At 45.5% G+C, this 12,778-nt stretch overlaps 1 protein-coding gene across 3 annotated transcripts in view; it reads right to left on the bottom strand.

Annotated features, from left to right (window-relative positions):
- Positions 1–12,552, bottom strand: part of Hmgxb4 (HMG-box containing 4) — a 32,095-nt gene extending 19,543 nt beyond the window's left edge. Inside the window, exons 1-5 of one of the 3 annotated variants that reach the window (XM_090328590.1) lie at positions 12,479–12,552; positions 7,446–7,545; positions 6,672–6,820; positions 6,370–6,448; positions 4,663–5,618 (exon numbers count right to left, since the gene is read on the bottom strand). In XM_090328590.1, coding sequence (XP_090184716.1) covers positions 4,663–5,618; positions 6,370–6,448; positions 6,672–6,820; positions 7,446–7,476 — 1,215 coding nt within the window. In that variant the 5' untranslated portion in view covers positions 7,477–7,545; positions 12,479–12,552. Of the gene's footprint in view, positions 1–4,662; positions 5,619–6,157; positions 6,273–6,369; positions 6,451–6,671; positions 6,821–7,445; positions 7,546–12,478 lie in introns of those variants that run through there. The other 2 variants (XM_090328592.1, XM_090328591.1) reach the window with 2 other exon arrangements.
- Between the last annotated feature and the right edge of the window lie 226 nt (positions 12,553–12,778).

Here is a 12,778-nt window from a genome sequence, read left to right as displayed (position 1 = left end):
TTGCTTAGGGTTGTTAGAGGAGTGCTAGAAGCTGTATCCCCTTTATTAACTTCTAGCAGCTCTACACCTCTGAATGTTTATGTGGTCTAACCAATTGTGGGCTCAAGCAATGGAGAAACACACACACACACACACACACAGAGAGAGAGAGAGAGAGAGAAAGAGAAAGAGAGAGAGAGAGAGAGAGAGAGAGAGAGAGAGAGAGAGAGAGAGAGAGAGAGAGAAAGGGAAGGAAGTCTTTACCTTCAAATCAAACACAGGATTTAAATGTATAAGTCTGCTTTTCCTAGATAGTTTCTATGTATTTCACCTTTAACTTTCTGTTGGATTCAATTTAGACACAATGAATTCTTAAGAGTGGTCCTCTGAGCTTCAAGACACTCAGGCCTGTGTCTTCATGTATATTTTCTACTCCTTGACTGAAGTGCCAGCTCCTGTTCCAGTTAGTACTTCCCACAGGGCCTTAAGATTTGGTTCAGAAGGTACTTCTGCAAGGACGCCTATTCTAGCCTGGTCTCCACGTTTCCCTTGGCATTCTGGGAAGTCCAACACATGGACTACTTGCCAGTCTCTCTTACCAGAGACCCAATACCCTTTTTTTTGGGGGGGGGGGTCATAGGGTTTTAACTCTGGCCTGGGTGCTGTCCCTGAACTCTTCGGCTCAAGGCTACTGCCCTACCCTTGAGCCACACTTCCTGTTTTCTAGTGATTAATTGGAGATAAATATCATGACTTTGCATAGTCCAGGCTTGAGCCACAGTCCCACTTCCTGTTTTTTCTTTTCTTTTTTTGTCAGTCCTGGGCCATTAGCTCAGAGCACTGTCCTTGGGCTTTCTCAAGGCTAGAGCTCTACCACTAGAGCCACAGCACCATTGCTGGTTTTTTTTCTATGTATGTGGTACCAACGAATTGAACTTGGGTCTTCGTGCGTGCTAGGCAAGCACTCTACTACTAGGCTAATCTCCTGGCTCCCACTTCCTGTTTTCTAGTGATTAATTGGAGATAAGAGTCTCTAAACTTTATATTGCCCGGGTTGGCTCTGAACTGTGATCCTCAGATTTCAGCCTCCTAAGTAGCTAGGAATACAGGCGTGAGCCACCCTGCCCAGCTCCAATACTCTTTTGATGACAGGGACTGCACTTTGATTCTCTTTGTATCTTTGACTCCAGAAAAATATCTGGGACTACGTAAGTGCTACATAAATCTGTACTGAATGAATAACAAGGTGTCAGAATGGTGTGGGATGAAGTGGCATTACCTCACCTGTCTTTACCACACCCTTGTAAGAAGAGGCTGTAAAGGAATGCCATAAGCCAGTGGCTCACACCTATAACCCTAGCCATTCAGGAGAGTGAGATCTGAGGTCAAAAGCCAGGCCAGGCGGAAAAGTCAAAGAGACATCATCTCCAAATAACCACCAAAGAAGCTAGACTGGAGACATGGCTCAGGTTGTGGAGTATCAGCCAGGAAACAGAGGTCCTGGACAGTCACAATATTCCTTCCCTGCTGACCAGGAAACACTCCAATGAGTTGAAGGAAGCTCATATTACAATATCGGCTTTGCTGCTGCTGCTTTTTATTTTTTTGGCCAGTCCTGGGGCTTGAACTCTGGGTCTAGGCTCTACCCCTGAGCTTCTTTTGTTGAAGGCTAGCATTCTATTACTTGAGCCACAGCATCACCTTTGTTTGCTTTTACTTCTTAAAGACTTTACTTCGGGCCAGGAGCTTAGCCTTGTGTTAGCATACACGATGCCCCAGGTTTGATTCCTCAGTATGACGTACACAGAAAAAGCTGGAAGTGGTGCTGTGGCTCAAGTGACAGAGTGCCTAGCCTCGAGTAAAGTGTCCAAGGACAGTGTCCAGGCCCTGAGTTTAAGTCCTAGGACTGGGAGGGCAGGGGAAGACTTTATTACTTCTTCTGTTTTCCAATATATGAGATCTGGCAGAGTCTGTTTTCTTAAAGTCAAGTATAACGCTGCTGCACGGTATTAGATGCATAAACAGTCTCCTTGTCAAGTTGGTTTAATATAGAAAAAGAGTAGTTTTCAAGTACATTTTCTGCTTTTGCAGAATTATAAGATGTAAGCAACAGTGACTGTAACATTAGCCAGGTTGTAAGCTACACCCTGTGCTAAGGTATGACATGTACCCATAACGGAATCTAATCCCCCTGTACAAAGGAGCAAACAGGAGGGGGGAGCACACAGTCTCAGGGGACATAGTAAGCAGCAGTCTGCTGAATTCTTCAGACAAGCTTTGTACCATTTACTAAAGTCTACTTCTTAAATTACAAACAAACAAAGAACAATCAATCTTTACATTCACTAAAACCAACTTCATATTCCAGGACAGTGAGTTGGTTTTCTTTTCTCGAAACCCTTCTTCATTATCTTTCTTTCCTCTTTTAAGACAGCATCTCACTGTATAGCCTAAAACTGATCCCGAACCTCCTGCCTTGGCTTGCAGAGTGTTGGGGTTACGGGTATGTGCCATCATGCTCAGCTTTGGTTTTTGATCTAGAATCTAGTTTGAGTTTTGCCAGGGCACCGAGTAACCATGTCTTAAACTTTCAGAAAGGCAAAGAAAGATCTCAGGAATGGGGTTAATGAAATCTGTACTAAAGTTCTCGCTTCACATGTCAATGGGGCTAATGATACTCTCAACCAAGACTGATAATCCCATGTCATATGCCTATGGAAGTCTGGACATGGCAGGCATCAATAGATGGTGGCTAATTTTTACCATTTGTTGATGTTCAACCTCAAGTTTGCCAAAGAGAGAGAGAAAAAAGAGAGAGCGAGAGAGAGTCCAACCTTATGTAATACGATCACAAGTCTAAGTATGTCTTATTAGTAGATCAACAATGCAGGAGTGTGCCAGGTCCTCACCACCTGAGCCAGCCTTAGGTTGCTTAGAGGACTTGTACATATTCTGGGCACATTTCTAAAGCAGCAACACGACAGGACACTTTTGGGGTGATAGTGAATGGGCTGTTTGCGATCTAACTGTGTTCTCCTCCTGAAATATGATGGAAAAACCATCATATGGATCCACTCTGATGGGATGACCCCCCATTGGAAATCAAGATATGATCATACCTTTGCTTAGAAGGCAGGACTCAAACAAAAGGCTGCATGTGCGATACAAACAAAAAGTAACAGCTACTCTTCATCAGGCCGTGCAGTTTTCTCTTTTTTTGCGTTAGTCCAGATTCCCCACCAAGAGTCCACCCTGTGTGTTCACATCCATACCACCTCACCCTTTCCTCATGCTTCATGGGAGGTCTGCAGCCCTTTAGCATGACACGAAGTTATATGAAGTTGTCTTTTTCTGCCCTTCTGTTTCTCCTCCAACGCAAGTGCCACCTCTTTTATCTCTCCTTCAAGCACATAACCAGGCCTGATGGGGCTTAGTTTCCAAGATCAGAAGAAATACAGGATGCCTTCACAGAGGGATGGTGGGAGAGCGTCTCCCCCACAATTACCCCAGTAGCATTCTACAACCTTTTTGCTCTGGGCTCATTTCTGATCTATTTACACATTTCACGTATTAAACAAAGATACACAATTCCAAATCTACGTTCCAATGGTTCTGCTAAGTTGTAGGCTTTCTATGATTCAAAGATGAAAGTCCCCAAATTTATTTATTTTTTGTGGGTCATGGGGCTTGAACTCTGGGCCTGGGTGCTGTCCATGAGCTCTTCAGTTCAAGGCTACCGTCCTACCTCTGGGCATGAGTATTGTCCCTGAGCAGTTAAGCTCAAGGCTACCACCCTACCCCTTGAGCCACAGGCCCATTTCTGTTTTTCTAGTAGTTAACTGGAGATAAGAGACCGGACTTTAGTGCCCAGGCTGGCTTTGAACCACGATCCTCAGACCTCAGCCTCCCGAGTAGCTAGGATTACAGGCATGAGCCACTGTGCCTGTTTTATTTTTTTTTTAATTACTATTATTATTTTATTTTAAGGAAACACTTAAAGACATTGCCTTAAAACACAATAGTAGGAAACTTTCTTGAATTGAAAGAAATCAAACCTAGGTAATTGATTTCTCATTCCCACAGACCTCATGGACAGTGAGCACTCCAAGAAATCAAGAACTGTGGTCTTGTTCATCTCCACCCAGCCTGGCCCCTACCAAAGCATAGAGCCTAAACACTTGGATGGTGAGAGCAAGCCAGAGCTAGCGAGTGGGGGGGAGGGGCAGAAAGAGAAAAAGAGAAAATGCCCAGAAAGTCCTTTTTTTATAAAGCCATAGCTCATTTGGTTTGTTTGATAAGTCACCATTGTGCTAGTTTTGAAAATCTCTCTCTCTAAATGAACTCAAAGGACATCTCTTCACAGCTCTCAGCTGCCCTGGCAGTCAGGATGCTCCTTCTATAAACGCCTTCTAAGAACCAGTTGGAATAAGTAGTCATGGTATTCTCAGTACTGTGACCAGCACCACTGGAGAACAACACTATTAAGAAAAGCCACACAAAATTTAGAATGCTCTTAAGTTTGTACCAGACAGACTTGGCCGCTGGCAATGTTTTACGTTTTAACTTATTCCAAAGACCCCCTGACCCTGGCCAGATGCCAGCAGCATCCTCAGCTGCCGAGCAAGTTCACTTGCTGATTGGCCTGTTCCTGAGCACCACACCCCACCGCAGAAACCATCTTACCTTTTCTCCTCGCTCTCTCTCTCTGTCCCTCTCTTCTTTTTTCTTTTTTTTCTCGCTGTGTCCATCCATGTGGAGGGCAGGAGGTGCAGGGGCTGGGGCAGAGGCTCCAGTGTACGGGAGGCTGGGGGGAGGGCCAGCAGCCATGGGTGCCTCTCCTGCTGCTGCCACTGACAGTCCTGAACTTCTCTTAGACTTGGAGTGTCGCCTCTCTTTATGCTTCTCCTTGTCCTTCTTCTTTTTGCTCTTCTTTGACTTCTTCTTCTTCTTGATTTCCCGGTAAGAATCATCTATCACCAATTCACCGGCCTCTAGCTCTCCGCCAGAGGATGAGTCCGATTCTACTAGAATGGGCTCAAGCCCTGAAAGGTCAAGGTTAGCACTCTGGGGTTCTGCAAACTGGGAGGCGTCGGACGCACAGCCTTCAGGGCCAGGAGACGAGTGTGGGTCTGAGGATGACCTGTGCTTTTTCCGGGCTGTTTTCAGAAAGCTCTGCAACTCATGTCCTAGGAGTAAAGCACCTTGCTCATCCCGAGCTGATTTTTTAGAGGATTTCTTCACAGCTGCTTGCTGGGAAGGGTACTGAAAAGTCTCCTCCTCAGCTGAGCCACTTCCCTTCTCCTTTGGTGACAGAATCAATTTCATCTTCAAGCCATCGGGCTCACGAAGGGTCAGTGTTTCTGTGTTCACATAGAGCGGCTTCATTTTTTTGGACTTGTGGGTGCTGTCGTCCTCCAGGGACAGCTCCCCACTGCTTCCACTGCCCTTTTTCCGGTGGTGCTCCTTTTTACTCTCTGAATGGCTGGAAGAGCTAGATGACTTCTCCCCTGCCTTTTTGGGGGGCTTTGAGCCGGTGGCCAGGGGGGAAGTGATAGCCTTCAACAGGTCCATAGCTGTATCGGCAGGTGGCGGGCTGGACTTTTTCTTTTTCTTCTGTGATGATTCCAAAGGCGAAATGTCTAGAAATAATCAAGAGAGGTACTGTCAACTGGACAGGAAGCAACCTCCAGAGCGTTTTCTCTCACCCAAAACAACCAGCTAACAAGAGGAAGAGGCTCGAGAGGAATGACTTGAGGGAACTCTCTAGCTCCTAATGTTTGGAGATGACACTCATATGTACTTCTTGGCTTGGCATATTTTGCCTTTGAACCTTGAGACCATTCTTGCCACTACAGTTGTTTCTCTTCGCTGAGTCTTCACAAGCAACCAAAGAGAACACACCCAGAAGAACAGACTACAGCTGTTGGATTAAGGGTAGTTGTTTAATTTAGATTAGAACTAATGAAGTATCATTTGTTTCTGTTGTTCAGGACAAACTCTTTCTGGAGAAAGGTTAGATATAGCTAAGAAAACTGGTTTTGTGAGTGTGGATATACACTGGCTAAGAAATGACTCAGACATGGGCCAGAGGGTCCAAGGATTGTATTTGGCAAAAGGATAGCGCTAGATAACAATGGCACAGATAAGTGGATGGTTGGGGGGAGAAGGAACCTGGTACCTGGTATATCACAAATGAAGACTGTTCTTCTATGCTGAATCCTCCAAAATACCAGCCCTCCACCTCTCTCCTCCTTCACAATGGTTTATCGGCACTCAGAACAAGAACCACTGTCCTGTTAAATAGGCCACTGAGTCAGCAACATCTGGATCCTTTTCCCCTACCCCGACTCCAAGAACCAGAGATGGGCCTATCCCACCTACCGCCCTTACCTCCATAGTAGTAATCATCGGAGGAGTGCTTTCTCTTCTTCTTATGTGTGTCCGTGCCCAAGAAGTAAAGTTCACTATCCTGCAACACAAGAGCAAGAGTTATAAGAAGATGAGGAGGCAAAGAGTTGTGCATGATTCTTGTTCTCTGATTTTTAACTTCAGGGAACAAAATAAAGGACAGGGGATCATAAAAATAGATGTGAGGGATAGTTTTTAAGGTTTTAAAAAAGACATTTCTGTCTTCCAATACTTGGAAACACAGTTAAGACACAGTTTAAAACATTATTCTGTTTAGAGCATACCTTTAACTTCTTCTTGGAAGAATTCCTGACCTGAGCAGCGATTTCTTCCTCTTCCCTTAAGAAGTCTTTGTAAGAGCGTTTCTTTTCTCGTTGGCTTCGACCAGCGGCCAGTCCTACGTCCTCAAAGCTGTGATCACCATCAAAGCAATCTGGAAAGCAAAGGTGTATTTGGGAAAGGCAATGAGAAGGCCAAGCAAGTAACAAGACAGCGAGACCACCCCATTTCCAAATTAAAGCTATGTCTCAGGGAGTCCACTGGAATCCAGGGCTAGACCCAGAGGGTAATGGATATTTCTTGATGACCTGCTGCAAACTGTAAGCATCCAACCTGAAGAAACAGTATTTCCACACTACGCAAATGTGCATCCTCAGACATGGTTTCTTAGTTGTGACTGGCAGTAGACAGACTTGCAGAGGTTAAGGCTGAAAAGAATAATGATTCGTGTGCTGCACTGCTCTGTGGGAGTCCAGTGTGTGATTCCCATCCCCAGACTCCTGCACACGGGAGCTGGCAGGGACCAAGAGTGCTGCAGGGGAATCACCCCAGTATGCTAAGAGACTCTCAATTCAGACTTTGGTGTTGGAATCCCTGTCCTGGTGTTCGTGTCCATGGGCCCAGTCTGGGGATGATGGAGGCAGAGTGTCTTAACAGTGCCCTGGACCATCCCTTGGGAGTCCAGGCTGAGGTGCCCGGTCCTGGTTTCTACATCCATGGGCTGTCAGGACTGAAGCGATAACCCCCTTTGCAATGCTTCTCTGAGTCAGGGGCCATACCTTCTTTCTTCACGGAGTCATCATAAGCCATGGTGGATTCTGCAGGGCCTTTGAGAATGTGTCACTGTGTCCAGGCTCCTTCCCGTCTACAGGGCCAGGTCTGAGAAACAAAGAAGGAAAACCCTCTTGTAATGCGAAATCTCTGGAGAAGCAACCATCCTGGTGGTGGAAATTCGAAGTGATCCAAGGGCTGACGGGAAGGGCCCCAAGAGAGACAGGTGTCTTGTCATCTCCTCATTCTGTCGGAGTACACCTGGGTAGAAACTGCAGGAAGCATGCGAGCTTTAATGTGATTCCATTCTGGAATTAAAGTTGTTCCTTTCTAAGATTAAAAATACTTCCAAAATTAATGAGAATTTCTGGAATGCCAACATGACTATTAACACAGACAGGCAGGGTAAAAACTTGACATTAAGTCAGGGTGTAGGTTTAGTCTTGGTGACAGGATGCACAGGTAAAGCCAGATGCAGAGGAAGACAGACCACCAAACACCTGAAGATCACAGAACCCTACTAGTTGATGAACTGGTAAAATTTGTTGTATTGTAACTTAAGACAGAAATGATGATAAAAATGATCACTTAGAGGGCAGCATATTAAAGAATTTTTAATGTTTCATTTGCATTCTGTTAAGCTGTTATGAATCTGCTACAATTCACAGAAGTGTTAAGGTAGGTTTACTTTTTGCCTTAGCTGGCCATATGAAAGCTTGTGACACTATCAGCCATTCTTGAAGGCTAGGTGGGAAACAGAGAGACTTGGCTACTGTTCATACAATTTTTATGATTCTAAAGTTTTTCCACTAGTTAGACGTACTGTAATTTCAATGTTTCCAATACTGCATTGGATACTTAAACATTATCTTAGCTTTTAAGTTCAGATGTCCACACTGACTTGGAAGATGACAAAAGAATACACTGCACCTTGAGACAAAGGTCTCCAAATACCTTAAAGGACATGGGAAGCCAGTTACTGGTGGCTTGTGCCTGTGTCCTCATTACTTAGGAGGCTGGGGTCCAGAGCCAGCACAGGCAGGAAAGTCAGTTAAGACTCTTACCTCCAATTAACCAGGAAAATATGAAAGTGGAGCTGTGGCTCAAATGGTAGAGCAGCAGCCTTGAGTTAAAAAGCTAAGCAAGCCCCTGAGGCCATGAATGCATGCCCCAAGGTTGGCATGCACATGCGTGTGTGCGCACTCGCGCACAAACACACAAACATACATTATGCAAAATACTGTGAAAATATCCTCATCAAGTTATCCAAATGTTTAAAAGTTGATCTGACCGGTCATTTATTCACATTTTTACCTTCCCCATTACAAATGTAATTTAGAAAAATTGAAGGGCTCTTTAATGACACACTATTACTTCCTTCAGTTAGGTGTGGACACAATGAAGGATATAACTTTTGTGAACAAAAAGACAAACTGGATCGACAAGGGGAACTTTAATAAATTAACATCTAAAAAGCACAAAAAGTAGAAAAGACTTATGCACAGTCAGCAAAAATACAACAAGTGCACATGTAGGCCCAAGCTGAAAAGGGGGTGGGGGAGAAGTATTGCCAAAAAAACAATTTACCAGCTTAAGAAACACACAGACACACACACACAGACACACACACACAAAAGTAAAATGAAGGGTGGGCTTACTCAAGGCAAGAAAAAATACAGAGTAAGTAAAGAAATAAAATAAAGTTTAAAGATAAACTGGAAGAAAGCTGCTGTAAGGGGCCTAGGCACATGGTGGGAAGGGATGTAAGGTCAGGCCTTATATAAACACTTCAGGAGGCAAGATACACAATGTAGCAGTTTCTCAGGTTTCAGCCTTGAAATAATAACCTAACTTAAATGGTACTTCCCTTTACTTCCACTTGAACAGGGCTCCAAAAGGAATAGAGGTTAGTTATGGAGAATTACTTCCATTCATTTAAACAGAGCACTTCCTCTCACTGATGCTGAAATACTGTGATTACAGAAATACACAGATCATTGTATTTCACAGGCTGATAATACTAAGAACTACACTTAATTGCTTTTCATGCCCGGTGATTTTCAGCAAAAAATGAGAAAAATCCTCCAAAACAATTAAAACCCCAAACACAAACACATCAAGAACTAAAACTTGCTTTGTGTCATAAATATAGCTGTTATTAGCTGGAAGAGGTGACTCACACCTATAATCCTAGCTACTGAGGAGCCTGAGATCTGAGGATCAGTCCCAACTCTTATCTCTAATTAACCACCAGAAAAAATGGGAAGTGGGGCTGTGGCTCAAGGGGTAGGGTGGTAGCCTTCAGCTGAAGAGCTCAGGGACAACGCCCTGGCCCAAGAGTTCAAGTACCATGACCCACCAAAAAAACAAAATAAAACAAAAAATATAGCCATTATTCTGTGGTCATCACCACACACTTTTAAATTTAAGCAAGGGCAGGCCTAGACATTTCTAAGTAGTTTTTCCTTCTGAGACCATCAAAGTGGACAATAGTCAGGCAGTTTGCAGACAATAGGAAGAGATGCCTCCGTAGATACCATGAGAAAGAAAACAACTGCGATTTAGTGGACATGAAAATACACTCCATGTCCACAACTAACTGCCCTGAAAAACTTGTGGATTTAAAGAAGCTGTGAAAATGGTAAATTAGAAACAGCTCCTTAGAGGCAGGCCAACACAACTCACATTGTATCAGCAGTATGTATCAGAATTAGGCCTACAACACTGAGTCACATTTTATATGTTTCCACAGGATCAAATTCTATAGAGAAAATGAATGAGATCCAAATCCAAGTCCAATTCACTAAAGAGGTGGAGTAGCCAAGAACCTAAAAAGCCCCATGGGTGGCACCCTCAGAGAGTGGGATGACTGATGGGTCCTTGATTTCTAAGTTAAGATCAGGGTAATTCTGTACTTCAGGGGTTAATTGTGCTGGCTGACTCATACAAGAAAGATGATTCCAGATAAAGAAGTCTCAAGCAATAGTACAAAAGATAGGCAAAGTTCAAGCAACATCCATGTTAAGATCAGATGAATGAACCCCTGATTATTCCTCCATGTGGTGAATTATTATCCATGCTTAATGTTAAGTTCAGGTTCAGAGTAGGAAGCAGATTGGAAGGGTTATTAATGAATAGGAAAAAAATTCGGCTTAATCTTCATACCAGAAAACATTAAACATTGGCAAATATAAAGCAGGCGTTAAAACCCATTTTCCTGAATTCCATAATTTTGGAGTTTACAAAATTTAGTGTTTTTAACTTCAAAAAGCAGGGATGATTTTACAGTGATGTTTGTCTCAGGACTAAGGTAAATCTTCATTATAAGTAAAAGTTCATGATTTAATAATGTTTATGGAGGTAAGAAACATACTGCCATTAAAAAATGCATACTTGGGTAATGTAAATTTGGGTCTTTTTCTTCAGAGTATGAGAAATGAAAGAGTTGCCATTCAACTTGAAGATAAAAATACAAGTTATTTTCAGACACAGGTTCTTAGGATGACCAAAGCAAGGGGAAAAAAATTAAAACCATTTGATGTGGGACTTTTGTTATCTTGAAGAGTCAAAAAAAAAAAAAAGCTTTAGAAGGCGATTTTTTTTTTTTAAAGGTCATCACTAACTGCAATTACCATCAACCTTCACCACCCCACCTGTCAAGTGGGCAGTAAGAGAGACCCTAAGCTCCAAGTCTAAAGCTTTGTCCAAATGGTTCATTTTCCTCTTCCTCCAACATTCCTTTCAGGAAATCAAATTGCCAGTTGGTGCCGGTAAAGGAAGACTGCACATCTAAGAGCTGCTTCTGAAATTTTGGTTGTTGATGCTTCTAGGATACAAGCAGGAGAGATCTTCTCATTTTCGTGGGTTTCTTCCAATCTCTGAACATAGCAATTGTGAATTCTGCCACTCCCACCTCCAAGGTACCCACCAGTGCAGCACTCACAGCCCCTGCCAGCTCAGGGAGCCTGCAGAGATCCCGCCAGCCAGCGATGGGGATAGATTCCTCAGATTGCAGATCGAATTATCCGGACCACGGCCACGGCACAGATTGGTTGACAACACACATTTCCAAGAGACCAGCGATAACCAATTCTGACCAGGCTCAGGCGACCAACAACAGGCAGGCATTCCATTGAATTCAGGTTTTTGTTTTTAATTTTTTTTTCCAATTTCTTTTACGATGCGGGAATATAATCAGCCGCCAGGTTAGCCATCAGAAAGAAACAAGGATGGCCGTTTTCTTCTCTTCTGCATATTATAAAATAAAGTGAATCTACAAGTAGTTATGGAGGGGGGGGAAAGGGCCTGGATTGGAAGAGACTCCTCGCTATGAATGCAAAGTTCAAACTGGGTCTCAGCAAAAACAAAACAAAACAAAAAAAACCAGACACAAATACACACAATGCTAGGGCATCGATACCAACAGCCAGACCCCCACGACCACCATTCCTGGGTCCCCCCAAGGCAAGTCAATGGGGCTCCCCCCTGCCCGGGGGTTGCTCTGCAGCATCCACTAGCTCCACGACGCTGTCTTCCAGGGAAGGGAAGCGCGCTCCGCACACCTCCCGGGGAGCCAGACACCCAGCGCCCCCCGTGGGCGCCGCCCCGGCCCCCCGCGACCGCCCCGGGCACCCCGGATCGCAGCCACCCCCGGCCGAGCTCGGCCCGCCCGGGTTCCCGCGCCCCGGCGGTCCCCGGCGCCCCCGCGGGCGGAGGCGGACGGGCCGGCAGGGGAGGGGCGGTGGCCCGCGGGCCCCGGGGAGCCCGCACGCCCCCTCCCGGCCCCGCAGCTTTCCCGCCTTCCCTGTTTGAACAGCTCCCGCCGCCTACCTCGGGCGGCCCCGCTCCAACCCCTCCCGGAGGCGGCTGCAGCCGCTACTCTAGTCCCCGGCTCGGCTCCCGGGCTAGGCCGCAAGGGGTCTGGGACGCCCCTGAGGCGGTGTCGCGGGCCCCGAGGGGCAGGGGGTGGCAGGGCAGGGCCGTGGCCACCTCGGGGTGGGGGCTCGTCCCGGTCTCGTGGGGGGTCTTTGCTGGCCGCTACCTTCACTCCGTTCGCCCGGATCCCGCCTTGGCGCCGCCGACCGCCGCCATCTTGGAGAAGGAGAGAAAAGCGCGAGCGGCCAGGGAGCCTCAGTCGAGCCCAGAGCGCAGGCTCCGGCTAAAGTTGGGGGAAATCCCTGTGGGGAAGGAGCGCCGAGCGCATCGAATGAGAAACCCAGCTTGCAGAGCTGGTGTGCTGGTATGGATTGATAATTTTTCCTAGTGCTGGGCTTGGGCTAGACCCTTTCTGGGCATTCTGTTATTTTTCAAGTCTGCAGGTCAAGATATTCATTGCATGGAG

Source organism: Megascapheus bottae, chromosome 2, assembly GCF_031878675.1.
Source record: "Megascapheus bottae isolate mThoBot1 chromosome 2, mThoBot2.hap1, whole genome shotgun sequence".
Lineage (NCBI taxonomy): Eukaryota > Metazoa > Chordata > Mammalia > Rodentia > Geomyidae > Megascapheus > Megascapheus bottae.
This window is presented reverse-complemented; position numbering and strand designations above follow the sequence as displayed.